General features: G+C 40.1%; 2 protein-coding genes across 2 annotated transcripts; one reads left to right on the plus strand and one right to left on the minus strand.

The window, feature by feature from the left end:
• The first annotated feature begins 2,845 nt into the window (after nucleotides 1–2,845).
• Nucleotides 2,846–13,544, plus strand: LOC139726404 (N-sulphoglucosamine sulphohydrolase-like). Its single transcript, XM_071637387.1, has 5 exons — nucleotides 2,846–3,180; nucleotides 7,458–7,724; nucleotides 8,390–8,543; nucleotides 9,313–9,551; nucleotides 10,215–13,544. The coding sequence occupies exons 1-5, from the start codon at nucleotides 3,033–3,035 to the stop codon at nucleotides 10,988–10,990; spliced, it is 1,584 nt and encodes a 527-aa protein (XP_071493488.1). The 5' UTR covers nucleotides 2,846–3,032; the 3' UTR covers nucleotides 10,991–13,544.
• Nucleotides 13,545–17,227: 3,683 nt separating this feature from the next.
• Nucleotides 17,228–26,975, minus strand: LOC139726420 (pentatricopeptide repeat-containing protein 1, mitochondrial-like). Its single transcript, XM_071637388.1, has 9 exons — nucleotides 26,587–26,975; nucleotides 26,140–26,277; nucleotides 24,687–24,827; nucleotides 23,989–24,129; nucleotides 23,375–23,557; nucleotides 21,210–22,124; nucleotides 20,000–20,116; nucleotides 19,004–19,180; nucleotides 17,228–17,991 (listed from the first exon to the last, which is right to left on the minus strand). Exons 1-9 carry the CDS (start codon nucleotides 26,938–26,940, stop codon nucleotides 17,812–17,814), a joined length of 2,346 nt encoding a protein of 781 aa, XP_071493489.1. The 5' UTR covers nucleotides 26,941–26,975; the 3' UTR covers nucleotides 17,228–17,811.
• Nucleotides 26,976–27,982: the final 1,007 nt, after the last annotated feature.

The raw sequence follows: 27,982 nt of genomic DNA on the forward strand, positions 1-27,982 counted from the left end.
AGGGTGTGGGAGGGTATTCCCCCCCCCCCCCCCCAGTCCCATACAAGGGAGCTTTGCATTTTTAGTACATTGTACTGAAATAAAAAGAATACTAGTACCACTCATAAAAATTACAGCCCCCCCCCCCCGAAACCCGGGGGAATAATTAACCATGCCACCCCCCCCCCCCCCCCATCTATTATACTACCGTTATCTATATATTATATACTGTACTTCCGAGTCCAGGCCGCTGTTCCGTGGTGAGTTCTACAGGTGAACTCTGTTTGTCCATTGGAGTGTTATATTATGATAAAGTTTGAATTTACAAATATTTAGCACATAAGCCATACATAGATAGCAAATATACGGAGAATAAAGACTACCCACTGTTATCAACCGTCATCTCAGTCGATTACTGAAGAAGGCTCCCACCGATGGCATTGAAATAATTTCCGAGGACAGGGAATTCTAATTCCCTATATATACTGTTCTCCGTATCTGAAAGAACGAACTGACGATGGGATTCAGTTGTCGAGTTTGGTATATAGAAATGTGGTTGGGTGGCTCGTGGGTAACCAAATGGCCAGTAACACTATAGTAATTATAGGATTTTTAAGACGAATAGTCTCTTTGAAAGGTATTTAGTCCAGTTGAGTAAGAGGGATGGAATTTCATTGAGCCGTTTTAGATGTAGGTCAAATCAGTTGCCACTTAATAATAGAAGATTTGTACAATCATTAATTTAATGAAAGGGATGTTCAATGCCCTTGTTGTGATAGACATGAAACAGGTGATGAATTTCACTATATGTTTTCGTATGCCCCTTCTTTGAAAAGGAAAGACAGTTATATTTAAGCAGTCATTATTTGGTTGAACGTCCTTGCTCAGTACACATGTCCACTTTTTTATTTTCATGTTCGCATTTAGGACAGCTTAAAAGATTAGTATTATTTGTGACGCTGATCATGTCATATTTTGCAAATTTGCAGAAGCCTGAACAAGCTGAGTGTACTTTAGTCAAGAAAATATTATTGTAACTCGTAGTGGTAGAAAAATTAAGCATCCCGTGATACTCGATCTATAGTTTTGTATGTTACGATTGTTTGGTCGTAATTCGATGGTTCATACGATTAGTTAACTTTGCTTGCCAATTTGTATATCACTGTATAGGTATAGACTATTTTATATACATCATTGTAATATATCACAAACATGTATTCTTTGTTGTTGTAATGACCATCCCATCTTGTATTTATGTGTTGTACTTTCATACCCCGGAATGGGGTCGGAAGAGTCAATAAAATCTATCGTTAATCTATCTAGTAATGTTCATGAAGCATGTGTAGCAGCACAATGAGTCATGCTTTCATTTTCTCACTATAAGACTTGTTTTCGTCCACTCGCTGACCGTATCCGCCATCAAGGGTCACTCTTCCAGCGTAATACAAGCACATTTTTACGATCGCTCTGGTCCTCTGTATCGCGAGTACTCATAAATAGGGAGCTTTAGATTTTGACGCGCGGACGTTTGAGCCGACGCTTGCGCTGGACGTTCTCCTCTCCCTGCGTCGTGTGGAAAAGTAGCTTTAGATTACACTGGGACGCAACGTATAAAAAATACAATCGTGCCCCCATTATGATAAGCTCTCTGCGTCGCAAACTGTGCGGACGTGAAAATAGCCCAGTACGCGTAGTAAACAACACAGGCGACGCAAGCTAAAAATAGATTGACTTTACGCGCGCTACTGCGCAAGCTCAGAGCATGTTTTTTTTTTCCTTTGAACGTCCGCGCGTCTAAAATCTAAAGCTCCCTATTCTGTCCGAACATTCCTCGCGAACAACGTAACTTCACCTTCGGTCACTCCTACGGTCACCATGATAACGCGAGATGGACATCCTTTCTAACCAATCTCCTTCTTTCTTCGCTCCACGTCTCGAAGGAGTTTCGCACGCATGTTACAAATCCATTCACAAAAATCAACTTTTCACGCACACCACACCTCTTGACCAGCTTTCGACGTGAAAGCACGGAACTTCTCTCTCTCTCAATCTATCAATTTCCCTTTCCATCTCTAATTTCGCCGTCTCGTGGAGCATTCAACATTGTGTCATTTCATCATTGTGCTACTTCAGGGAATCAATTTTGCGTCGCGTTATGTTCTTGTGTATTTACCAAACGGGAGAAGTGCAATAACTGAACTTTCAATTATTGGAGGACCATTTCCTGCAACATCGACTCCAGGCGCAGCTCAGCAACGCGGGAGATATTGTGTGTTATAGAATCAACGAATGGTGAGTAGAATGATTATATTCTCTACGCTCTATTAACTATCCTACTACGAAATCCCTTCACATGCATTTGATATGATGATAAATACCATAACATGCATTTGTGTAACCCTGTTCTGTCAAACACTGGTTCCTACATATACCCAGTCAACAAGAGCCACCCAAAGCCACCCAACCACCCGAGTAAGGAATTGAGTGAAAATCTTCGCGAAACATTTTTCCCTCTAACTTAAGGCCCTATGTAATACTGCACACCACTCCCACATTCAAGGAAAAAGTTTGTTTTCGTCTGGTTACTATATACTAAGTAAATCGGGTCGAGATTTTTGTCGTATTGCAAACGTTTCAAACCCCGGCCGCGCTGTCCAGCGTTTTGGCCCGTACTTTTTAGGGTCGAGTTATCCGGGGGGCCAGTTTGGGTCATTCTGGCTGCCGAGACTTCAAAACAGTGCATGCAGTAGTCACACCGTTTTGAGTCACACAGGTACATTGTAACTAACTGTGTGCACGTTGCACACAAGAGCATGCATGAAGCGATGTAATCTCTGTGACGGAATGATTGCCAGCGCATCTCGGCATTCCCAATTTTTGCGAGGATTTCCAAGGGCATACCTGTTGACATAGCTAGGTCTTTGGCAGAGTCGTGCAGAGATATTTCCCTCCACTACTCTCCTGCCATTCTACCTAGAGATTGGCCGCCCAGCGTTGTTGCCTGACAGAGGAATTTTCACTCAGCAGACGATATCCTACACCAAGAACTGACAATGACCATTGCAGGTGACGAGTGGCATCACTGCCATCAGAGGCCCTCTTCTCTGAATTCCCACCACTGGCTCTTGTGTGCATTCATTTTACTTTCCGGTTCTACTGGGTCTGCATATTCTGCAACCAAGAATGTCCTCGTCCTCGTGGGTAAGTTAATTGGTAACTTTGTGTAGAGTCTACTTGTTTTACAAAAGAGTACAATAACGTATTAATCCAAGCAAGCCAGGGAGATGGAAATTAAGAAAGTTTCCACCTCCCTGATCCAAACTTTTTTTTTTTTTTTTTTTTTCTGGTACCGTAGCCACCAGCAAAAAAAACAAAAAAAAAAACAAAACAAAACAAAACAAAAAAAAACCCTGCAGTCAGAGTATCTAATACAGTATAAGTTTGATATGTTTGGCCATTTGGTAAGTTGCATTTGTTGCCTCTTCTTGCTTGGCAATTATACCAGTGTGCAGGTTCAAGCTCGCTGCTTGCTCAGCGCCCCCCCCCCCCCCTCCACCCTTCATTACCGGTACTCAACACCGGGTAGTTCATGCTGTATATTTCACTCTTTTCCTTTCTTTATCCCTCTGTTGCTGTTCCTTATCTTGTTTGATGTTTCCTCCCCATGCATTCATCCTTATATCCTTCACAGATTGCCCCTCTCCCCCCACCCCCACCCCAGTGCGGGGCGCCTAGCTAACCGGTAACGACTCGGTACAGTTTAAAGGGTCGCTGGCCGGTGCGGTTAAGGCCTCCCTAGGGATCATTACTGACCCTCCTCCGCTGTGCCTTTTGTCTGTCCACCCCCCTCCCTTTACCTGTTGGTTGGGCTCCTTGCCCATGACCTCCAACCCTTCCCTTTTGACTTGTTTTCTTTGTTCTGTGTCCCTCGCTCTCCCTGACTATTCTTGATGCATGTATTTAAAAGCATGCAAGCTTCCCGTGATTCAACCATATATAATGCCGTCCAAAATTTGACCGCCTCCTTCCTACATATGTATTAAAAACCCAATGGCCTGAATTCACGAAGGTGGTACAATTGAAACCATGGTTTAACTTTAAACCATGGACAAAGACCATACATAAATAGTTTTGTATGGGGCGCCAAGTGTCGCATGGCCCATTTCGTTATACAAAATCAGTCATTTTGTCGATGAAAATCGATCCGTTGACGAAATGAGAAATGACTGATTTTGTAGCAAAATAGGCCATGCGACACTTGGCGCCCCATACAAAACTACAGTCTTTTCCACGGTTTAAACCACGGTTTCAATTGTACCACCGTCGTGAATTCGGGCCATTGCGTTTGCGTGTTGTCGAATTTTGGCACGTGAGGTCGAACCTTGGCATTTTAGCTTTAGTCCTTTATGTGATTGCTTCCCCTGCCTATTTGTCATTTTGCCTCTGACGAAGATCCTGCTAGGATCGAAAGCTCAGGCCCCTTTTGACTCCATCAAAAAAAAAAATTTTAGTAAAAAAAATGTCTGAAATATCTGGGATAGTCTGGACAGTTTATAATGAAATACATGATAATCAGGTCCTTTGATTCAGTGTAGGGCAAGTCCAAGATAACGCTCACGTTACGTATGGGACATTCAGAGACTTTTATGACCTGAAAAATAGTGTTAATGGCCTTTGATCATATTGAACTTCATCATGGTGATTGATATCTAGGAGAAGTATAATCATGTAAAAAAATTGAGAAAAATGACTTTGACAATTATATTCTAGAAGAGAAAATATGTGCCGTTACGTATGGGACCAGAAAAATTTTGTTTTTTTGAACATTTTTTTCAACCTAAAAACTCTCTGAAAGTATATCATTCTACAACTTGTAACTCACTGTGATGAAAGTCACAACACTCAAGATTATCACAGGTAAGTTTCATGTCATTAGGCAAAAAGCTCTAATTACAGGTTCTAATTAAAGACAGACATGACATGTTACGTACGGGACAGTTACGTATGGGACAGTTTGTCCCCCATTCATTTAGTGTGTGAAGAACCATGTTTATGGGTATTTTGTATAATCATTGAAGTAAAATCAGTTGAAACTACTCAAATACTGATCCAGATTGTCAAGGAAACAATATTCTCCAAATATTCACCATCATAATCATATTCAATCATATTTTTATATTTTTATGACCAACCTGGGTATGCATGCCATTTGTCCCCCATTCGATTAGTGTGTGGAGAACCATGTTTATGGGTATTTTGCAAAATAATTTTGCAAAATACCCATAAACAAATTTTTGCATAATTATTGAGGTGGAATCAGTTGAAATTACTCAAATACTGATCCAGATTGACAAGGGAACAATATTCCCCAGATATTTACCATCATAATCACATTTAATCATATTCTATATTTTTTATGACCAACCTTAGTATGTATGCCCTATTTTTATCAGGATAGTTACTACTGAAAAATTGAATAGTTTAAAGTGTTTACTTCCATTGATGAAGGGCAGTTTGCCATTCAGTTTCAATAAAAAACAACTTGACACAAGAAATATCAAGTTTGATAAATAAGCAATACCTGCTGCGTGGAACCCCAGTGATCGAGTAGATATGTCTGTCTAGCAGTCAGGTCATTGATTCAAGTCACACCTCAGTATGTACATGTATACCCATGAATTTTGTTGTGGCTACTATTGAAAACTGAATAAGGGCAATTTGTGTATCGCTTCCAATAAATAAAAAATCATTTTACTTTATTTTTTATATATATATCATATCACAACCATTTCAAATTGGAACTCCATCACATAAGCTTTGAATTCCTCCAGTCTTAGGATTGTATGCTCTTAAGTAATTCATATAATTGGTTTCCAATCATCTCAATGTTGAAAACTGAATCCCCATTTCTACAAAAAACTATACCATCCCTTTAATGCTGATTTACTCTTTTGCCATTTTCCCCTCCCCCTTTCTGAAAATTGTTCAGTCAAGTTAATGTATTGTTTCAAGTGTCTATAACTCAAAAAGTAGCTACAATATTGGGATGCTTTCTTCAGAATGATTGACCATTTGTGCACTGAGAGACCTTCCCAGCTAGCTACATGCATTCACATGCAATATGTATGAGGATGTCCCATACGTAACGCATTTGTCCCATACGTAACATTATTTCAATGCCTACTAAAATATATTTCTTTTACATTTTTTTCTTTTTTCTCTGGTATTTAATTTCTCTAAACAATAAATTAGAACTTTACAAAAGGGCATTAAAATAACCTTAGCAATTTTAGAAAAAACCTAAAAAAATGACCTCATTTTGTTACGTATGGGACATCTCATGATAGGACACGAGCTAATTTGCATAATCATTTGCATAATCCCTAAATTTTCATACCAAGTTAAACTATGTGATGAACTTCTTTTGTCCACATATTAATCAAAGATCATTTGATTTCCTTTGAATTGATATGAATTTTTATAAATGTCCCATACGTAACGCTGTGTTTCACATTTATGCAAATGAAGCCCTTGAAATTTGCATAGATTTACATAATATCATTTTTTCCTCCATGGAAATCAAAACTTCAACTCATAAGCTTCAAAATGATACCAAACATGTCAATATTGAGCAAAGATGAAATTTTGCCTTCTGAGGGGACCTTATCTTGGACTTACCCTGTAGAAGAACCCAGGCTTAGGCCTAGATAGGCCCTACTAGAGTATGACTTCAAAAAACATTTGTAGCCTTAAATTGCTTGATTTCTTAGTTTGTTTGTTTGTTTGTTTGTTTGTTTTTTTTTTTGTATAGGCAGCTTAGTTTCAATCCTGTTGATGTACAGAAAATTCATTCATTCATTCATTAGTTGTCAGACTTCTGACCAGCATGAATTTTGGAAGCTTTGATCTATTTTCTTTTGAATTCTCTTGTGTTCCTTGCCAGATTGTTGTGAATTATAATTACATACATAATCATATAGAGTCTATATGTACTTTTTTTCCCCATGGTAAAAAAAAAAAAATGCTCTTTCCCTGGTCGAATGCAGTAGGACAAATCAGTAAAATGGTAATGAGACTGGTTTCTATATGCCTTCTTACTTTCTACATTTGTACTCTATATAACTTTATTGTATGTTGTACCGCCACTCATAACTCATCATTCCAACCATGCAGGGGCATAAGAAAATAATTATTTTCTTAGTTTATTTCTACATCCTCTTTTGTATTGTCAATGATCAACACATTTTGACTCACTAACAGAAGAGACATTTAAGTTAGAATGAAAAATTTGTCACATCTGCTTTCATTCTGCATGGCTCTTTCAGCCATATAACCACTGTGAAAAAAAAAAAAAAAATACACAGTGAAAGCTATAGAAGAATCCAGAGGGCAAAACCTCCAAAAATGATATTAACGACATTATAGCTCGATACATAAAATTCATGGTCTTTGATCTCATCTGACATATTTTGTTGTAGCTGACGATGCTGGCTTCGAGCTCGGTGTTTATAACAACACGGTGGTCAAGTCCCCCCACTTGGATGCCCTGGGGAAGCGAAGCCTTGTCTTCAAGCACGCCTACACCTCTGTCAGTAGCTGCTCTCCCAGCCGGTCAGTCATCATGACGGGTCTCCCACAGCACCAGAATGGGATGTATGGTCTCCACAATGGCTACCACCACTTCCAATCCTTTGACCAGGTCCAGAGCCTCCCTCTGCTGCTCGGCCAAGCCGGAATACGGACAGGTCAGTGGAGGTTGTGTCTCATCTTCTAACAGGATTTTGGGAGAAGGGGATGTTAACTGACCACTGCTCAAGTGAACCTCTCCCCTGTTCCTCTGATAAAGTAGAAAGTGATGCCACATTCAGGTTCATTTGTTATATACTTGCTTACAGTGCAGCATGCTTGGTTGATCTTGTTACTGCACCATAGAGTTTCCATTTGTTTATTGTATTCAGTTGTAAGAAGATGAAAAGGATGTTCTGTTCTCTTGTTCCTCGATATTTAAAGTTATTTTGTCGTACAGCATTCAGAAGAGTACTGGTTTTAAGAACGACGACCTGACTCTTCTGCCAGTTACGCTGTGATGACTTTAAGAAACGCATATGTGCATAAATAGAATAGGTCCTACGAAAGGGCCAATTTCTGCTCAGTTCAAGAGATTTTAGTGAAATGATCCTGCATTTTGTGCCTTGAGCCCAGAAAGTTTTGCATGGTTACCAGTATCATTTTCTTGTTCTGTTTCATTTGCTAGTTGTTAAAACACAAATGTATTCTCAACGGTAGAACATCCCACAGTGCACTGCCCACAGGAGAACATTACAAATGGTCCATCATCATGTGGACATGTCTATCCAATTACTGAGTGATACACTACCTAGCTAACTCATCATATTTGCATTTGTCACAGGGCTCATAGGCAAAATGCATGTGGGGCCTTTGAATGTGTACCCATATGACTACAACAAGTCCCCGGCGACGGGCTATCCTGTCATGCAGGTTGGGAGGAACATCACTCTTATTAAGCAGTTTGCAAGAGAATTCTTACAGAGCAATGATACCAGGTAAGTGGGCAGATATGCTTGGGAAAAAAAAAAAAAGTTTTTCCATACCATTTATACACCCAGGCAGTTTGCAGCACAGCTTGCCAGGCTACTCTTTGAACAATACAAAAGTTGATTGCCTAAGACTTAGATTGAATGGAATTTAGACGGTTCACTTGGGCGCAACAATGCGACAGTCTCGCCTACAGACCAGAATTAGACAATGGGATTATGGAGGATTTGGTAATCAGTGTGACATTTGCACTCATTGACAAATAACAGTTGTAGTAGAGTTACTGGCCAGCAAATAAGTACAGCGAGAACTATTAACCTGATCCCAGTTACATTTTGCATGGTTGATTCTAAATCAGTTGAAGAAGAGATTGAAATTGTAATTCAAACTGTTATGTTAGAGCTCTGTAAACAATTGCTTATATTACTGTAGCTATGTACTATCATGAAATTTTAGCTCTTTCATTTATAGATTTGCTGCTTACTTTCTTGTATTTGTTGTTCCTCGGCATCTTCCGTTTGAGGGGCATTATATGGTTTAGAGAACACAAAGGAAAATCTCATACAGTCAAACCTGTCTATAGCGGCCATCCAAGGGAGATGAAAAGAGTGACTGTTATAGACAGGTGGCCGCTATAGACAGGTTTTTTAACATGATTTTTCTCGAGGAGGGAATTGTTTTTAGTGGTCGTATATAGCAGGTGGCCATGATAGGCAGGTGGTCGCTAAGATACAATGTAGGTTTGACTGTATTTCCTGTTCTTCCTCATTCACACAGGCCATTCTTCCTGTACATTGGTTTCCATGACACTCATCGATGTGGCCATACTGACCCCCAGTATGGTCAGTTCTGTGAAAAGTTTGGAAACAGAGAGCCCAACATGGGCGACATTCCAGACTGGACCCCGACATACTACAACCCCAATGATGTCATTGTTCCATACCATGTCCAGGACACCCCCGTAGCGAGGGCGGACATTGCAGCACAGTACACCACTGCCAGCAGGCTTGACCAGGGTGGGTAGAGATAAAAAACAATCACTCGCCCCTGTTGATTTACCAAGTAGCCCTATTGTGATTTGCTCAGGATTATCCACACGAAGCAAAACATTTCAGGTCATGAACAAAACATGAGCATTATGGTATAATCTGTAGAACATGCACAAGGTAAACTATCTCAGTTGCTGCATTTCATTTAGTTGTAATGCTGACTTATCCATGCTATTCTTGAATAATTGTTTTACTTTAACAAAATTTGTTATACAGTGGACTCCTGTTACAACCAAGTCCTCGGGACCGGCCTTTTTTTTTTATATTGAAATTTCTTTATAACCGAACAAACAATAAAAAAACATAGAGCGTATAATGTTGTGGCCTGAATTTTCACTTCGTTGTAACGGGAATTTCGTTATATAATGGTAACCATGTTCGTTATAATGGGAGTGCAGTGTAATGAAAGAAAACTGCCAGTCCCGTGGACTTTGTGTTACAATGGGAGTCACCAGCTGTATGGAACGACATGACTGGGATTAACTGTGAAAAGGAAGATTTTCCCCTCTTTTCTTATATATTCCGGATAGTTTTAAGGAAAGAATCATAGCCAAATCATAATCTGTGATTGTATGGATTCTCTTCATTTATCTATAATGAGTTACCTGTGACTCCTTTTTTAAACTCAAGGTGTTGGCCTAATGCTGAAAGAGCTGGAGGCAGCTGGCCATCTTGATGACACTCTCATCATCTACACCTCGGATAATGGTATCCCCTTCACAAGTGGTCGCACCAATCTCTACGAGTGTGGGTCGAGGGAGCCCTTCATGATTTCGTCACCATTCCACAAGGAGCGCTGGGGACAGACTAGTGACGCATTTATCAGCCTCATGGACATTACACCAACTGTCCTAGACTTCTTTGGCATCAAGTATCCAAAGTACAAAATCTTCAAGGGCCAAGTGCAGCTGACGGGAAAGTCCCTTCTCCCTGCCCTGACCGATGAACCGGTCAGCTGGAACATCAGCTTCTCAAGCCATGACCTCCACGAGGCCACCATGTACTACCCCCAACGGGTCATTAGGACCCCGAGATATCGCCTCATTCACAACCTCAACTTTGGCATGCCCTTTCCCATCGACCAGGACTTCTACATCTCGCACACTTTCCAGGATATCCTCAACCGGACACGGAACCACCAGCCCATCAACTGGTACAAGACGCTCAAGGAGTATTACTACCGGCCAGAGTGGGAGCTGTTTGACCTGGAGGCCGACCCGACAGAGGTCAACAACCTTGCCTATGATGAGGAACATGAAGTTTTGCTGGCCAGTCTGCAGAAGCAACTCTGGATTTGGCAGAATGCCACAAATGACCCCTGGAGATGTGCTCCCTGGGGTGTTCTGGAGGATGCTGGACCCTACAAATATAGTCCTACCTGTCTACCCCTGGATAATGGGCTGTGAGACAGTGTCAGCAGCTCAACAGTTCTAGCTCCTTAAAAAATGGTGCTGATCAACTCCTTTGCAATGCACCAAGGAGGTTTTTCATCAAAATTGACTCTTTGATGGAAAGACTTTTTATGCGGGATATGTTCCATGACCATGACATATTTGTGGTGATAGTACTTCTCTATGGGGACAACTAATCATGCCAGCTTGCACTCACTAACATTAGGGTAGGTCTTTTTATGCCTTTACCACAAAGTGTCACATAGGCATTTGTTTTGGGGTTTTCTGTCTGTCCTTCTGTCACTCGGTCTGTTTTTCGGTCCTTAATCAATTTTTTGGACAGCATAACTTAATAACCATGTGAGGTATCCAAATGAAACTTGGCATATAGCTAATGTATGTATGATGGGGTGAAGTTGTGCCTATCAACTTTTGGATGCACATGCTCAAGGTCAAAGGTCAAATGAAAGTGCTAAAAATTTATTTTTTCCCCCTCCAATGCCTCAATACCTGAGAGATTGCTCAAGTTATATTCATGAGATGTAGTGCATATGCATGTACTGCCTGAAAATGATTCCCTTGGGAATTTTTGGGTCATGGGGTCAAAAGGTCAAGGGTCAAAAGTCAGGTTAAAATGCTAAAATTCTTCTTGTTTGGCTGAAATTACACTATTTTTTCTGTATCATGGAAATTAATCAATGCATACACTTAATCAAACTAGGTTTATGCATGCATTAGCACACAATGATACTGTAGGGAAAGATGTGGGCCATGGGGGTCAAGTGAAAATGTCAGAGTTTTTCCATATTTTGAAAGTAGCTAAAAACTTTATTTTGAAAGTTGGATATGACCTATCGGTGATTATTTCAAGAAGCTGGTTGGCCATTGGGTGAGAGGACAAGGGTCAAAGATCAAGTGAAAATGATCAGATTTCCAAATACTTACTCTCTGAAGGTCACATGATGGTGATAGTGAATATGATGACAGTTCAATGATAATGGGAATAATGATAATTTCAAAATTTCAAATCAAGCATTGTATCTTCCATACATCAACTCAGTCGACTACTCATTTATTCATCTATCGAGCTTTCTGCTCATCCAAACTATCAAATCAGTACCAGACCTTCAATACACTGTTTGATCATTGTGTAAAATTTCTTTATGAAGTCTTTTGCCTCTTCAATGTAAAACAGGTTTGTATTCTCTTTAGGTTTTGATTAATTTCTTGCAGTTCTCCTGAAATGAGCAAAAATGAAGAACTGCAATTACATCAGTAAAAAGTTGTAAATTCACACAAGAATCTTTTCACAAGACTTTACTAGATTTCTCAAAGGTACACTATCAGCTCATGATACAAGAAGTGCTGACCCAAAACGTGATTTATTTCAAAACGTAATTTATTTCAAAATGTGATTTATACGACTCAAACCTTTGCTACAGTGTAGTTTTTATAGCTTGGATTTATAAAGAAAGCCGAGTGTGGCATCATTTGCATATACACGATTGTACATACAGTTTGTGATATACATGCTGTTATATTATCTGTGATGGACTTGAAAAAATGAATTGTTTGTCATCTAAACACACTCAGTCATTCTGGTGCAAAGATTGTCAGTGTGATGAAGATGATGATGATGATGATGATGATGATGTTATACCTGTAAAATTCTTGCCTGGTGTAAATCAATATTATTTTGAAACTTTATATGGGACATGAACAATTTAGCAATCAACTGAATTGCAGCTGTGAGGATAATGCTATTGTCATGGTTATGTCATCATCCAAGGTGGAATACATAGGGTCAAACCCACATTTGCTTTGTTTTGTCTAACTCTATTATTTGTTCTTCTGTGATTTGGGGCAAATGCTGAGGATAAGTTCTGACCCTTTTAGTTAAGTGGGAGTATCATGTAATGTACATTATTTCTAAGAAGGCTATGCAATATTTATTTTCTTCATGACAATAATGCGATAAATCATCACGTTTATATGTTCTGTTCAACAACTGACCAAAGAAATATTGTACTTCTCAACTCATGTACAGACCTTGTACAATGTTTACTGGCTGTCTGAAATGGAAAGGCAAACTGAACTATTCTGATATGATTTTATTGGTCTATGATCTGATGAGACATTTTTCTTTTAAGTTTACTCCAAAGTGAGAGAGGAGAGAGTAAGAGAGAGGGATGAATCACTGTATATAAACTATTTCCTTTCAAATTAAGTTCAGGTGACTCTCATTGTAACAAAGTCCTCAGGACCAGCAGTTTCCCTTTGTTATTTCATATCAAAATTTTGTTATATCCAAACATATAAAGTGTATAAAGATATCTAGCTGATAATTTTAGGCCCTGAATTTTACTTTGTTGTATACTTCGTTCATTATAACCATGTTCGTTATATTGGGAGTGCACTGTATCAAACAATGATAATGAAATATTATATGACATACAGTACTGCTTGTATTATCCAAAGGTGCACATTGGTGAAAATTTGATGTTTATGTGTTTATAACTATGAAGTGGTAGCTAGCTATTCAGGTGAGCACAACTTAACTTCTTATTTAAGTAGGGTGTATCTGAACATAAATACATAATATACTTTTATACATTGAAATAAAAACTAATATGATGAAAATATTTCACTGTTTGGAAATTTGAGTCTAATTAGAGTGGTTTACAGATAGAACTTCTTGCCCTGAACCCCCCCCCCCCCCCCCCCCCCCCTTTTCAGACTTTTTTTTTAAAGATAAAATCATGGAAAGAAATTTGTAAGACTACTGTATAATGTGGCTAGAAAAATTTTAACTACAGTTGTACTTACACTTTGTCAGAGTAGAGGTTTGTGACATTATATCACACACACACACACACACACACACACGTCTCAGAGGCCCACACACACTAAAGACCACTATTGATCACTAATCTTCTTGGTCTTTTGATCTGTTATCAATGGTGTAAAGCTGATTGGAGAAAGGCATTATTCCATTGAAGTACATGTACATGTACCTGTAAAGCTGATCTGTAGGGTGATCCAGATAATCTATTTACATCTTCTAGAGGGCAGTACAACTTTTTTTCAAAGAAATTAAAAGTTGAAAATACAAATGTACTATGATACTAACATTTAATATTCAAGAAAATCATGTGACACAAAGAAAATATTAAACAAAATAATTTTCTTCAGAATACATGTATTTTGATGAGGCAAAGAAGATTACAAGTTCTCATTTATATTGACTAGGACCCCGTTTACAGTGCGAGGCTCGGCCGTCGCTCGGCCGCGGCTAGGCTGCGGCCGAGCCCACCTTCATTTTAGTGAAAACGCACAAAAGGCCAAATGCGAGGCCAAAATTGGCCTCGCATTTGGCCACGGTCTGGAGGTGGTCTCGGCCACGGCCGAGCCCGGCCTTTTCTCAGTGTAAACGCAAACTGGGCCAAATGTGCAGCCAATTTTAGTCTGGCTTCCAAACCCTCTGCCTGTACTATTTCGCTTTTCAGGATATTAACCCCCTCAACGTCGAAAACCAATATAGTTTAAGGTGGTTTTTTTCCTGCAAAGGATTTTTTCCTTCGGCAAAGGCCTTTGCCCGAACGGCGACTTCGTCGCCACAGAATTCATTTGGCAAAGGGTCTGAAAACCAGACAATACCCAATTGCGTTTGTTTATAAGCAGAGCACCACTACGACAAAATATTGAAAGGTTTGAATCAAAAGCGCGGCCGAGCCCAACAGTGTAAACGGACAAAATTGCGGGGCCCGGCCTCGCAATTGAGGCTGGGCTCGGCCACGGCTCGGCTGCGGCTCGGCCCAGCCCCGCACTGTAAATGGGGTCTAGGCCTGTCACTATACTACTGTGATCCACAGATGACTACTTGGTGTCTTGTGGGAAATAAGAATGGAAGGTGGGACCCACCTTTTGAACCACCTTTCATTAAGACCGCTATGTTTTTTGTTTTTGGATATCTCGGCCATATCACAAAATTTATTCAAATACTGTAAACTTTGAATTCCTCTTATAATTGTATGCTCTTTCATATTTCATCGGTGGTTTCTAATTATCTCACAAATCTTATCTTCCATTTCAACCAAAACTATACCAGCCCTTTCATTGTAATTTTGAGTTGTGTATACATGTACTAGTACTAAAGTAAACAATGCCCACGTGACTCATTTCAGCGCTTCCTATTGGCTACATTCTTGAACCCATTTTATAATATCTGTTACCCAGTACTGTACTCAGTATAAGATGTGTTGAATGCATAATACACATACACGTGCACACACACACACAAACAAATACATAAAAATGGTACATCATGTACACAAAACCTACAATTACTGAATCAATCGAGATGGTACACACACACACACACACACACATACACACACACGCTCACACACACAAACTCAAACAGTGGACTTATCCACTGTATAGGTCTGAATTGTGATCCCTGAGGAAAGTGATACATGTATAATTCTCATGCACACAAGCATCTGTGCATTCAACATCTTGGTTGACCCAGGCCTTTGAGAATGGTTCTTTTCATAGGGGTGCTGAAGCCCCTGAAGCCCCTGAGCCACCTGTAGATTACTGGACTGTAAGCAGCTTTTCAGTACAATGGGGGATTGGGGGGGGGGAAGTGTCATACAAGGCTATTTAATGCAGGATTTTTAATTTTTTTTTTCAAAAGGAGATGAGGGAGTACATACAACATGTACAGTGCACTCTTATTATAACGAACACAGTTATAACGAAATTTGGGTTACAACGAAGTAAAAAATTTCAGACCCCAACATTATCCACTCTATGTTTTTATTTGTTTATTTGTTCAATTATAACGAAATTTCGATATAACAAAAGAAAATGCCGGTCCCGAGGACTTTGTTATAACAGGAGTCCGCTGTAACTCAATAATTGAGGGAACATGCAAGTGAGGGAGCACAGGGATTGAGGGAACATGCAAGTGAGGGAGCACAGGGATTGAGTGTGGGCAGTGTTTGTGGGAGGGTAGATGAAGGAGCCATTACATTCTTATAGGGCACTGCAAGAAAGTCAAGTTGCAATCAACTGCAAGACTTGCGATTATTTTGGAGATGTGTTATTCATTGCAAGTTTCTTGCAACACCCCCATAGAATTGGAATTCAATGATCTGGTTCACATTTTGGTTGAAATATTTGCATAATTTTCAAACAAAAAAGTACATTGTATAACAAAATGTTGGCTAATCATTTAATAGCAAGTCCAAGAATTCCCCCTCCACCAAATTCTGTAATTGTTACTTGATTTCTCATTCACTCTATCTCAAAATCTAAAATCTAAGCACAGCAATGTAGTGGGGGGGGGGGTTCATAATAATAATTATAATAATACAGCCTTTTCCATTGATAATAAAATCAATGAAATCAGTTAATACTGACAATTCTGTTTGACTAAAAATCAATAGTCCTGTTTATGCTGGACACAGTTCAACACAATTACGTATAGATAGGTCTTTGCAACAACTGAAGTTTATCGAATTGCATTGGTGATGGCTGGTCATCATACAATGTACATGTATTTCAAAGAAAGTTATCTGTTTACTCCACTTCCTTCAGCACAAAGTCAATACACAAATTTGTTTGACTACAATTGGTAAACGACATAAAGTGAGGGAAGAAACATACAGCACACTGAAGCCAAAGGATTTGAAATGCTCTGAAGAGAGGCTATACCACCTCAGACAGTGTCAAGTGACTTACATGTATAAATTTCTGATGTAGAATTTCAAATCCTGAGGTTAAACGTTCTGTATACGTGTACCAACATTCTGTGTACAAAATCCAGACACAAATCATCATCTGAACTGCGTTATGGGATTGACAGATGAAGCGTGTTTAGACTCAACTCTGACTTTCAATGGTCGTAATTTTCAACAGCATTGTATGAACATCTTCTCCCTTGGGAGATCCTCCAAGCATGTTATGACTACGGGAGAATATAACATATGGTAAAATATGATATGATAATGAGACTATAAAAATATATGATCTTATCCATCCCAGGGTAGCCTCTTCAGTGTTAACACTGCTAACCCAGAGGGCCCTGCCATTATAATTACACCAGCATCGCCAGGTACATTTATCAATACCAAGGACATCGTGGGTAAAAACATCTTGTCCAAGGATGAACACTAGAGGTGGGATTAAAACCCAAGACATTCGGTTTACAAACCCTTGGACTTAACCACTATACCACCTTGATGTCATACGATTATGAGTGTCCGATTTGCTGATTGGTACTTAAATGTCAAACCTACATGGTATTTTTAAGTGTTGGATCATCAGAGCCTCACAATGATTTCTGGCAGGCTTCACAATGGCGAATGCAGAGTCACTTTGGTAGACGTTCATATCGCTCATTACACTGCTCCACTGAAACCAGTGTTTGTCCACACATGGGTCACAAGTTGTAGAAATACAAATCTGGTAGTCATTGTCTTGGAACATGCATGACTACAAAGACTTGAGGTCTTCACCGCAGGTTTTTATTGGTTTATTTGTTTCTCAATAGTAACAACATGTCCAGGCCTAAGGTCTGAATATACTCTAAAACACAATATTTTCACAGCATGAAATTTTCGTGAATTGAAGCCAACGGCCTTTTTCACGGCATGAAATTTTCGCGAGTTGCCTCTTAACATTCAATGCGTATAGTGTAGACAAGAACTTTCTTCACAGGCATTTTAATTTCGCAAATCTTGACTCTCGCAAAACATTCTTTGTTATCCAGTATACCAAACACATGATACTATGAAAAGTTGAGAAATATTGCAGGTCTGCATCCTTGCTCACACTGCTGTCTCGTGGAATTTGATCTCACTTCCATCTCCCTGTCTAGTCCTGAATTTGCTCCACGGGTGCTCCGGTACATCCACCTCCATGCGAGTCAACCACATAGTGTAGAAGCCTCGGAACTGATTCAGTTCTTTCTTATTGATTGGTCGATGGGTTTTTTTATTTTCTTTAGCCTGTAAGGAAGATGAGAAATACCAAAACTAAAAGAGAACCAAAGAGATAAAACACTTATCCCACACCTAGCCCTATAATTCATGACTTACATCTTCATGAAATCCATTTATTTAGACAGCATTAAATCTATAGAGCTAACTTCTCACATTTGAATCTGGAAATATGAAAATACCTTCATGCATTGTACAGATATGGAGGAAATAGTGAAATTTTAGAATTGACCTGGAGCATATGGGCCCAAAATTTGATAGATACAGCTTTATCCACTAGTACATACATATGCAAAGCTTCATTTGGATACCTCAAGCAGTGCTTAAGTTACGATGTACACAAAATTGATTGGGGATGGAAAGACGGACGGACTGAGGGACAACCAAAAAACACAATGCCTCCGACAACAATTCCTGGTGGAGGCATAAAATGAAAATTTCCTCCAGTCAATGGGCCCGGTAAGGATAGGGCAGGAGATGAGAAAGAGCAGACTGAGATATGGTGTGGACATGTGGACAGGAGCGAGGGAAGAGATCCACCAGCTCCAGAGAATAGGAAATTTCCTGGTTGCTGGGAGGAATCCACGTGGGATACCCCTTCAGACACGGGAGGAAACAATCCAAGAAGACAGAAAAGTGTCTACCCGTAATATTACCTACACTAACCCAACTGACAAGACTACCTGAAGGAGAGCCATCGAGGAAATGAACTGTCCAACCCAACGGGGTGGGAAAAATGGACTTTGAATGATGTTGATGATGATGATGACACATATGCAATACTTGGTATTGTAGGTGTCATCTGTTTTGCTGTAGGTTGCAATTCACAAATGTTCCACCTTGAAGTATACCATACAATGACAATCAAAAACAAAGCAAACTCGGAGATACTCATTCACTGCATACAGGTCTCTCAGCCCCATGAGTAGCACCGCTCACTTCTCGAATGTAGTCTCTTTATAATCAAGAATTGCTGTAATTTCCCCCGAGTACAGCCTCACAGCAAACATGCTTGTCTCACCTTGTCCATTCCAAAGCTGGCGATGCGCTCCAACTGTGTGATGATCCTCTCGTTGGCTTTGACTCCCGTCTTCTCCATGTGTCTCAGCACGTCCATCAGGTACGGGAAATTCCTGTGTCTCTGGGTCGCCCCAATGAGGGCGCCATACAAATGACCCGTTGGTTGGACACCCGACTCCTGCGACACAAAGGGGAAGCAAGTCACACTCGTCTAAATTAGTCTGGTCTTCAGTTGCATGCAGTTGCACATTATATATTTGAAATATATAATGTGCATGCATAATGGAATGGCATGCATGACTTACAGAGAATAATTTTCCTGGCATCACGTTGCAATTTGCTATGTATTTTGTTTTTTTAACCACTACTACACATAACTTCTTTGGTATAGTAGTTTTCTTCCACAGAAGTTTAAAGGATACCACTTGAAATGACAATGACATTGACACATTGTACAAAACGCTTCATACCCATGGAGCCTATAGCCTGAAAGCTTTTGCTTTTTAGTAGATCCTCAGAATAGACATTATTGATAATGTCCTTATACATTTGCTTAATTCTATCTCAAATTGATGTAACACTTTTTTTTTTCTAAATCAAATGGAATGTAAAATTTGTACAAAAATGTGGAATATGGAACAATGAATACAAAATAAATTATCATTCATCAGCTGAAATTGCTAATCAAGTACAAATTGGAAAACTATCCTCCGACTCATAGTTGTTCCTTACCCCTTAATGGGCTCTGTTTGCAAATTATGACTTGACACAATGGTAATCTTTATTCACACTTTCACAATTTTGACCAAAGGACCTTACATCTATTTATATTCAATAACTGTTTAATGACTATACATCAATTACAATGAAATCCAGATCACAAAGGTTTCAACAATGTGAAATACTCTCATTATAGTTCATCTTAAATCAATATTTTCGGAATATATTTGCAGTATAACTTGAGTTTTCTGACTTTGCAGATCCTGCTTCCACCCACCTCCATTTCCTGTAGGAGCCGGAAGCCCTCTTCTGGCTTGGCACACCCCGCTGCCAGGTTGACGTAGGTGCGCAGGTTGGGATACAGCTTCTGCTCTCGGATATGGACCAGGATATTCTGCGATAACCAGTCAGGGATGTAGGGGGAGAGGAGAAGGAGGTGTAGGTGGACAGGAGGAGGGGGAAGAGGAGGAAGAGGCAGAGGAGGAGGAGGAGGGAGATGATGATGATGATGATGAGGAGGAGGAGGAGGTGGTAAAGGGGAGGGGGAAGAGGCAGAGGAGGAGCAGGATGAGGAGGAGGGGAAAGAGGAGAGAGATTAGGAAGAGGAAGAGACAGAGGAGCGGAGAGAGGACGGGGAGGAGGAGGAAGATGAGGAGGAAGGGAAGAGGAAGAGGAAGAGGAGGGGAGGAGGAGGAGGAGGGGAGGAGGAAAAGGGGGGAGGAGGAGGAGGAGGGAAGGAGGAAAAGAGGAGGAGGAGGAGGGCGAGGCAGAGAAGGAGGAGGAGGAGGGAGAGGCAGAGGAGGAGAAGGAGGGGAGGAGGAAAAGGGGAGGAGGAGGAGGAGGGAGAGGAAGAGGAGGAGGATGGGAGGGAAGGAGGAGGAGGAGGAGGAGGAGGGAGGAGAGGAGAGGAGAGGAGAGGAGGAGGAGGAGGAGGTGGGGAAGCAGGGAGGAGGAGGAGGAGGAGAATGTTCTAGTCACCAATATCCTGCTGTCAACAATTAACATTCATAAAGACAGTGTACCTGCCTACGAATCTCCAGATGGAGGCACTGTTATCCATGCATGATGTTATGTATGAAAATGCAAAATGGGTGTATGTGTTTGATGTACTGTAGACTACTATGGAAAAAAAAATAACATAGTACACGATGAATTATTTGTGGAACTAATCTAGCCTTCTAAGAATCAAACCTGGGAGTGCTGTTGCATGCAACACAGGGAAAGACCACTCCCATAGCATTACAAGGTTTAACAGAGAGTATTTATTCAGGAAAACTTGTTAATATGAATTCTATTCTCTTTTATATCATAAGAGAAACTATTTCTTTGGGGAAATATCATTTTTCAGCAAGTCCCTTCATTCATGCAGCAAAGACATGAAAGTATAAACAAATATTTTTTATTGCGTTGTCAGCATTGTAATGTATAAATGAGCACTGCATTTTCATATGATGCTTTCTGGGAAGGTGAAATTCAGTTGAAGTTACCTTGGCACCCTTTAGGTCTTTCCTTCTAGTCCTTCGTCTGATGAACACATTGTAGAAATCAATGTCAACTTTGATTCCTTCATCCATTACATAGTTCAGCAGGTGGTTTTCTTCTTGCTTTTTTGCAGGCAAGATCTCCGCTAGAATGGACAAGCCTTTGACGTCTGGTCTGATATCATTGTGCTTCATGTGCTCCAGAAATCCCTGCATTTCCCCGAGGAGAGCGAGGCGATCCGAGGGCATGCTGACCGCGGCCAGAGACTGGACATTGCTCATGTCTGCAGAGATGTCCAGGAGGTTGGGGACCTCCGAGGGGCGGAGGATGTCGGCCGGAGCGAGCTGAACATCCAGGGGGACTGGAACAGTCACGGTAGAGAGGTTGCCCTCGCGATTATCCACACTGCTTGGTGATTTGGGAATCTCTGTTGCTGTGGCATCTGCTTCCCACCAATGACCTCCTACCAATGTGGGTACATGACGGATGACTTTATCTTCTTGAAGGGGTGTCATCTTAGGTCTAGTCCTGTCCTGCAGAACAGCTGTCTCCCTATCCTCCTCATCAATCCTGTCATCCAGCCACAGATCCTCTGGGGAGGAGACCTCACCGATCTCCTCCTCAAAGTCCGCCTCGACGGGTAAAGGCTCAAGGACGACCAACTCCGCTTTCTTTCCGGACAGTGGCACGACCTTCCTGGTCCGCCGCAACAACTTCTCTCTCTTTCCCATCCTCCTGCTCTGGCTGTTTGTCCCCTCTTCCAGAGCCTGAGTTCGATCAGCCACAGTTGGGGTGCTCCTCAGTAGCACTCTGTTGGCCGTCTCCATGTCTCCTATGCCACAGTCTCTTGTGGTTCTCAGGAGCAGGTTGTAGATGTAAACATCTGGCTTGATCCCCTGCTTTAGCATCTGCCTCCATGCCTACAGGGACAGAATAGAGAATCTTTCATCTTGGCAATTTTAGACAAACCAGAATATTTTGGCAGGCAAGAACCTCTCCCATGGGCAGCAATAATTCTGAAAGAAACACACAGTCTTGTGCATATTAAGGAACACTGGCTTACAATCTTTGTGACAAGCCATTTCAATTGCAGACTGAAATCCAAATCAAACTTCATCCTATCATTATCATCATTTCTGTATAAATCCTCATTACTACTATTGCCATCTATAGAATCACCATTAAAGAACTACCCTAATATTAGATGAAGATGCATGTACAGGAATGGCTGTGCTCCCTTATTTCAGTAATGGTTCTTACTAGATAACATAAGCATGTATAAAGTGATTTACTGAGTTGAAAGATCTTCCATCCAAAATACATGAATCACTTGGAACAAGAACTCAAAACAAAACAAAATTTTCATGAATTTTGCTATTCTTGAGTGTGAAAATATTGAAAAAATGGCAACAAAAATGTACACTGCCCCAGGCCAGCACCAATAGTACTAATAGTACTAGAACTGTTTTTCTGAAAGATTTGATATCAATTTAAGCGATGTTTTAACAAAACGGTTTGTTTGAGAAGTCACACTCTTTTTTTCTTAACGTTTGTGTTATGTTTTATGTTTTTTTAAATCATCGTCATGAAAAAACCACAAAGGCCAAAGTATAAAAGAGGTAACACTGCCTTTGGCACAGAGCGATGTTTCCATAGCACAGGACCTCTGAAGAAAAATAACATACTCAATCACAGTACGAAAATATTTCGAAGGGCAAAAGTCATGGTTCAGTTACAATATGGGGAGAGTGCACATACTTGGCATTTCACATTGAATTTCAGACAAAATTCTTTACAAAACAAATATTACCTTATTCTTGATGAAGAATAAAAAAATAACAACTAAATATCACAAAACTGTACAAATTAGCAGCTATGCTTTTTACCTTCACATATCTATCTGTGTGCATATGGCTTTTTTTTATTTTTTTGATGCTTAAATCTAACTAGTACAAGAATTGTGATAATTTAGCATTAGTTAGTAACTAAAGTACTTAGTCTTGACATCAAGACTAAACTGCTATCAAATATAACCACAATCTTTCTGAGAATCACAAGTAATGCAGCAACATGACAGAGGGCCAGGGTAAACGGTGAAGAGAAAAAAAAGCGCAAAAGTGAAGGGACCGCTCTATCCTCAGGCAGAGGTCAAAGTTCATCCAGTACTTACCTCAACGGCGTAGAGGAAGCCCGACTCTTTGTCCTCAGCACAGGCAAAGAAGAGGAAGGAGAAGCTCTTGGGCATCAGCTGGACCCCGGCGTCCAGGAGGTGGCGGAAGAGTTTGAAGGTCATCTCCAGGTCGCCGCACTTGGCGTAGGCTTTCATCATTGAATGGTGTGTAATGAGATTCACCTGTTAACAACATGGAGGAGTTTGGCGAAAATGTAAGCAGAATTTGAAGGCCACATTCATCAAAACACCACTGTTTGCCATCTTATACATTTTACTACAAGATAACAGTAATGTCATGAACTGGGTTAGCATTAGTTACATGTTACACAAGATCACTTTAGAATCAGAAAGTCACTCTGACAATACACTATAACCATTGATTATTGCTCAAAAATTCATTCTCTGCGCATCCTTCTGGTTGAAATACCATTCTAAATTCTTGAGCACATTTCAATATTCTTATTCAAAACTTTGTTGAGTGTGTACATTGACATAAAAATTGACATAATAGCATCTCAAGTACACACAATGAGCTGATTTTAATATCACTGCTCAAATGCACCTCTCTACAATTTAAGGTAAAGCTTCTCTGACTCATTGCATTGAGGTACCGTGATGGATTTCTCAAGGAGTTGTTGATGAAGCTTTCTGAGTCGAGTCAGTCCATCTGTCTTGGCCCAGGGAGACTGGGAACAGGCGTTGAACAAAGATGTGTAGGTCACACTTGATGGCTGGAGGCCTCTCTCTTTCATCTGGTTGGGGAAAACAAAAACTTTCTCTGTTTCTACCTATGATCACTAACAGGGCAAATGGCATAAGAAAGACTAACAAAAGTGTGTGTTTAGATGTGTGTGTCTCAATATTGCTGTAAACTTTACTAAATGCAGGGGTTGGGCAACTCATTAGGAAGGGAAGCGATCTGAATACTCTTGTAAGAGTGACGTTATGCTGTGGACAATCAGTTCCTGAACGCTGTTCAGGAACTGAACAGCGTTGCGGATGTAACAGTTCTCCAAAGAGTGAAAATTTAGACATCAAATGCATCACCAACAGTACCACCAACCTCTACAAACCTAGCATTTTAAAAGTACTACAGGATAAAGCAAACGGTAATATTGAGATCAAAGTTCCACTGGCTAAAAAATTCTAGAAATTAAAAACATCGCAGCATAGTAGCTTTAATATAATATGCTAAGTGCACCGAAAACACAACAACTACCAACTTTTTTTCCTTTTTTTTATACAAAGTTACCACTTTCCCTTTAGGCCCAAATTTAACCTGTGGCACCTGTGCAGGTGAGCACCTTACCCTGTTGAAGAGTTTGAAGGCTTTGTCTGTGTAGCCAGCCCTTCCACAGGCCCCAATCAGGACGTTGTAGTTGAACTCTGTCGGGAAGACTTTTGCCTCTTTCAGCATAGTTACTTCAAGCATCTCAATGGCTTCTGAAAGCTGAAAGGTGACAATAACCAGGACAAAAATAGACATTGTAGAGAAGTGGTAGAAAAACATGAAATCTGAAAGAAACATGAGAATTAACATTTCCACAAACATAGGAATATATCTATTTACAGATGGTGGTCCTTGCAGACTGAAATTTCCTTTGGCTCAAAAATGTTTAAGCAGTTTCAAAAAATCAACTGGTAGAACCATTCATGTCATCTGTGCTTCTTAACATGACTTGGAAACTAACAACATAAAATTAATTTCTTGCAGAATATTTATATTCTCATGATGAGTTAACTAAACCAACACAAAGCAGTTACTTCTTTTATCCTTTAATTTGGTCTCCTAATTTCAAAGGACAAATCAAAACTTTTGAAAGAAAAGCAAACTATAAGTTAAAACTAGAAAAGCACTCTCAGAGTGCAGACCTCCGCCAAGTATGCAGCTCATTTCCACCACTGATCTTGTTCTTCCATAGAGATATCAGTGATTTCCACCCATATAGATACATATGGAGCATTGTGTGCTGAAAGTCGACCGATTTCCTAATATAGAAGCCTTTGTTACATCACAAACCCTCAGCTGCACGGTGCTCTCAGAGTGTTCTCTCAGCGTGTTCTAGTTTCTGCTAGGGCGCGGCGCGCCCTAGCAGAAACTAGAACACGCACTTCAGTGCGCGCATGCAAACCTCAAATACGCGCAGCCTGAACTCCCAAGTTCATTGACCCTACCTGTCAAAATACCAAAAATCCTTCATAAATTCCCCCAAAATTCTCGGATCAATACCAAAAGTTAATCATTTGTGACTTGTGTCATTCTCAACCATTCCTGCAAGTTTCATCCCAATCCGTTCACTACTTTTTGAATTATTTTGCACACGGACAAACGAACTAACTAACTAATGAACTAACTAACGAACAAACCAATGGTAACGAAAACATAACCTCCTCCCTTGGCGGAGGTAATAACAAATTCAATAATACTTCCTCAAACATACGAAAAAAATACACATCCACAGATAATAAGCATATATGTAAGGAGATTTATAATTTTACCAAATTGTATATATGACAGCTTACTAAATGTCATGAGAATTACAGAATTAATTTCATGTAAGGTGAGGACACAATTACTAGACCCTCACAACTGTGAAATTAACGACACAAAATGTTCAGCAACTAGCAATTTATGATAAAATATGTGCACAAAAATTTCAGCTCATACATTATGTTTTCATTACCTGAATCATCTGAAATTATATTGAACGTTAAACACATTTCAATTTGAGAATCTCAACATCAGTGTAGTTCACACTCACCTTTCCTTCTCTAACCAGTTTCTTCATCTGGTTTCCGTAAAAGATGGGGGTGTGTCTCTTTACCTCCGGCTTCACCCAGTCGTCCCCAAGCTCCGCCTCTTCCAGCTCTTCTATCAGGTCCGTGCCAAGCGGCTTGAACTGTGAACACAATAAATGATACTTAGTATAGAATCACTTCAAATCTCAAGTCATGTGCAGCAAGTGGAACAAGGATTATAAATATTCTGCTGCGATTTCAAGAAATAAAAACATACACATTGTATATTATCATCACAGCGACTCCAACTCACTGCACTTGTCATGAGAGAAAATGTATGCAAATTTTCATGTTGTACAATCTTCCATTCCACACTAGTGAAACACTAGAAGCTGCATTTTCCCCCTCTCACTTTGTTTCTTCTTTTTTTTTCATGGTGTTTGTGGAAATATTCTTTTCTCCTCACTTACCTTGTGCTTGAACTTGTTTGACACTTGTCCAAAAGTTTGTTCACCTACTGGATCAGCCTCCGAAGCATCATCTCTTTTGTCCGTCCTTCCTTCAGCTGCCTCCTCCTCCTCCTCCTCCTCCACCATTGGGGTTGACGTGTATCTCTTGGCGGGAGAATAATCCCTGTCGTATTTTGGGCCAACATTGTACTCCTCCTTTTGCCCCGATCCCTGTCTTTTAAAGTCAGTGGTACGTGACAAAGCTCTCCCATGTGGCAGGATCCCGGTTTTGGGTGGCAGACTCCGGAGCGTTCCTCTGCAAATTTGCAAAAGATTCCGCAGTTGGTCTGGTGATGGCTTCAATAACCGAGCCATTTCAGGCTTCTTGTGTACCTTGCCCTCTTGCAGTTTAGTCACTCATGCCACTGTAGTGTAACTTGCTGTTTGAGGTCCCTCCAGGAGCTGTAGGTGATGAACACTGAAAAAAAAAAATGCTTGTTGAGTTTATTGTTGATGGAATCAATGATTTGTTGTCATTGCAGCACTAATGTACTTTCATGTCCATGTACATTGTAGATTCACAAACTCTACTGATGAGATTCCCCACTTATCGCAAGAAATACTTGATAGTATATTTCCGATCACTCATATAAATTTGATCAAAGTCCATTATGTCAGGAAGTGTTGATATATCAACGTTTAGCTCCATGTCATCTCTCAAAACAACTTGCTCTTTGTGAGCGATCATGGTGTACATGGCCTGCACAATCTGAAACTGAAGTTAGTGATTTAATATCGTGCAACACATCTTTCTAGTGCAGTTTTAAAACCGGCACCTAAAAATCAATGTACAATGATTTCTGTCAAGTCAGAAGTAGTCAGTTGAAAATGTGTGAGCGTGAGAGCGAGATCAAGACATGCTCATGGGGAGAGAGAGAGGAAGAAATATCTACGTGGATACGAAAATACATTAGTGCCATCATTGATTGACATTGACAATCAACGATAATGATAATGTACGTATTTAGTCTAGTTGTTATCATGTTAAAATTAAAAGAAAGCAAATCAAAACAAACATGAATTAAACGAGTTTAACAACTCTTCTGATATGAAACATTTCCATATTCATTCAAGTTAGAACTTTTGCTAAGTAACAGAAATCAAAATTGGATAAGGCACTAGTGTATTTTTGCAACTCCTCATCAATTGATCTCCAAACACATGCACAAACTCACTCTAAATATTAAACAACCAAAAATATTTGCCTCTGAAGGAGATCCAAGTCCAGTAAAAATGAAATATTCTCCATCTTGACACTTAACAGTCGATCGCAGCTAGTTCACTCTGCGCTAACTGCATTGTACAGAAGCAAGACTGCGCGGCACAGGTATACAAATCACAGTCACAGCACAGTGTT

This window comes from Diadema antillarum, unplaced genomic scaffold (assembly GCF_040938485.1).
Source record: "Diadema antillarum isolate AM-2024a unplaced genomic scaffold, OU_Dant_1.0 scf00000017, whole genome shotgun sequence".
Classification (NCBI taxonomy): domain Eukaryota; kingdom Metazoa; phylum Echinodermata; class Echinoidea; order Diadematoida; family Diadematidae; genus Diadema; species Diadema antillarum.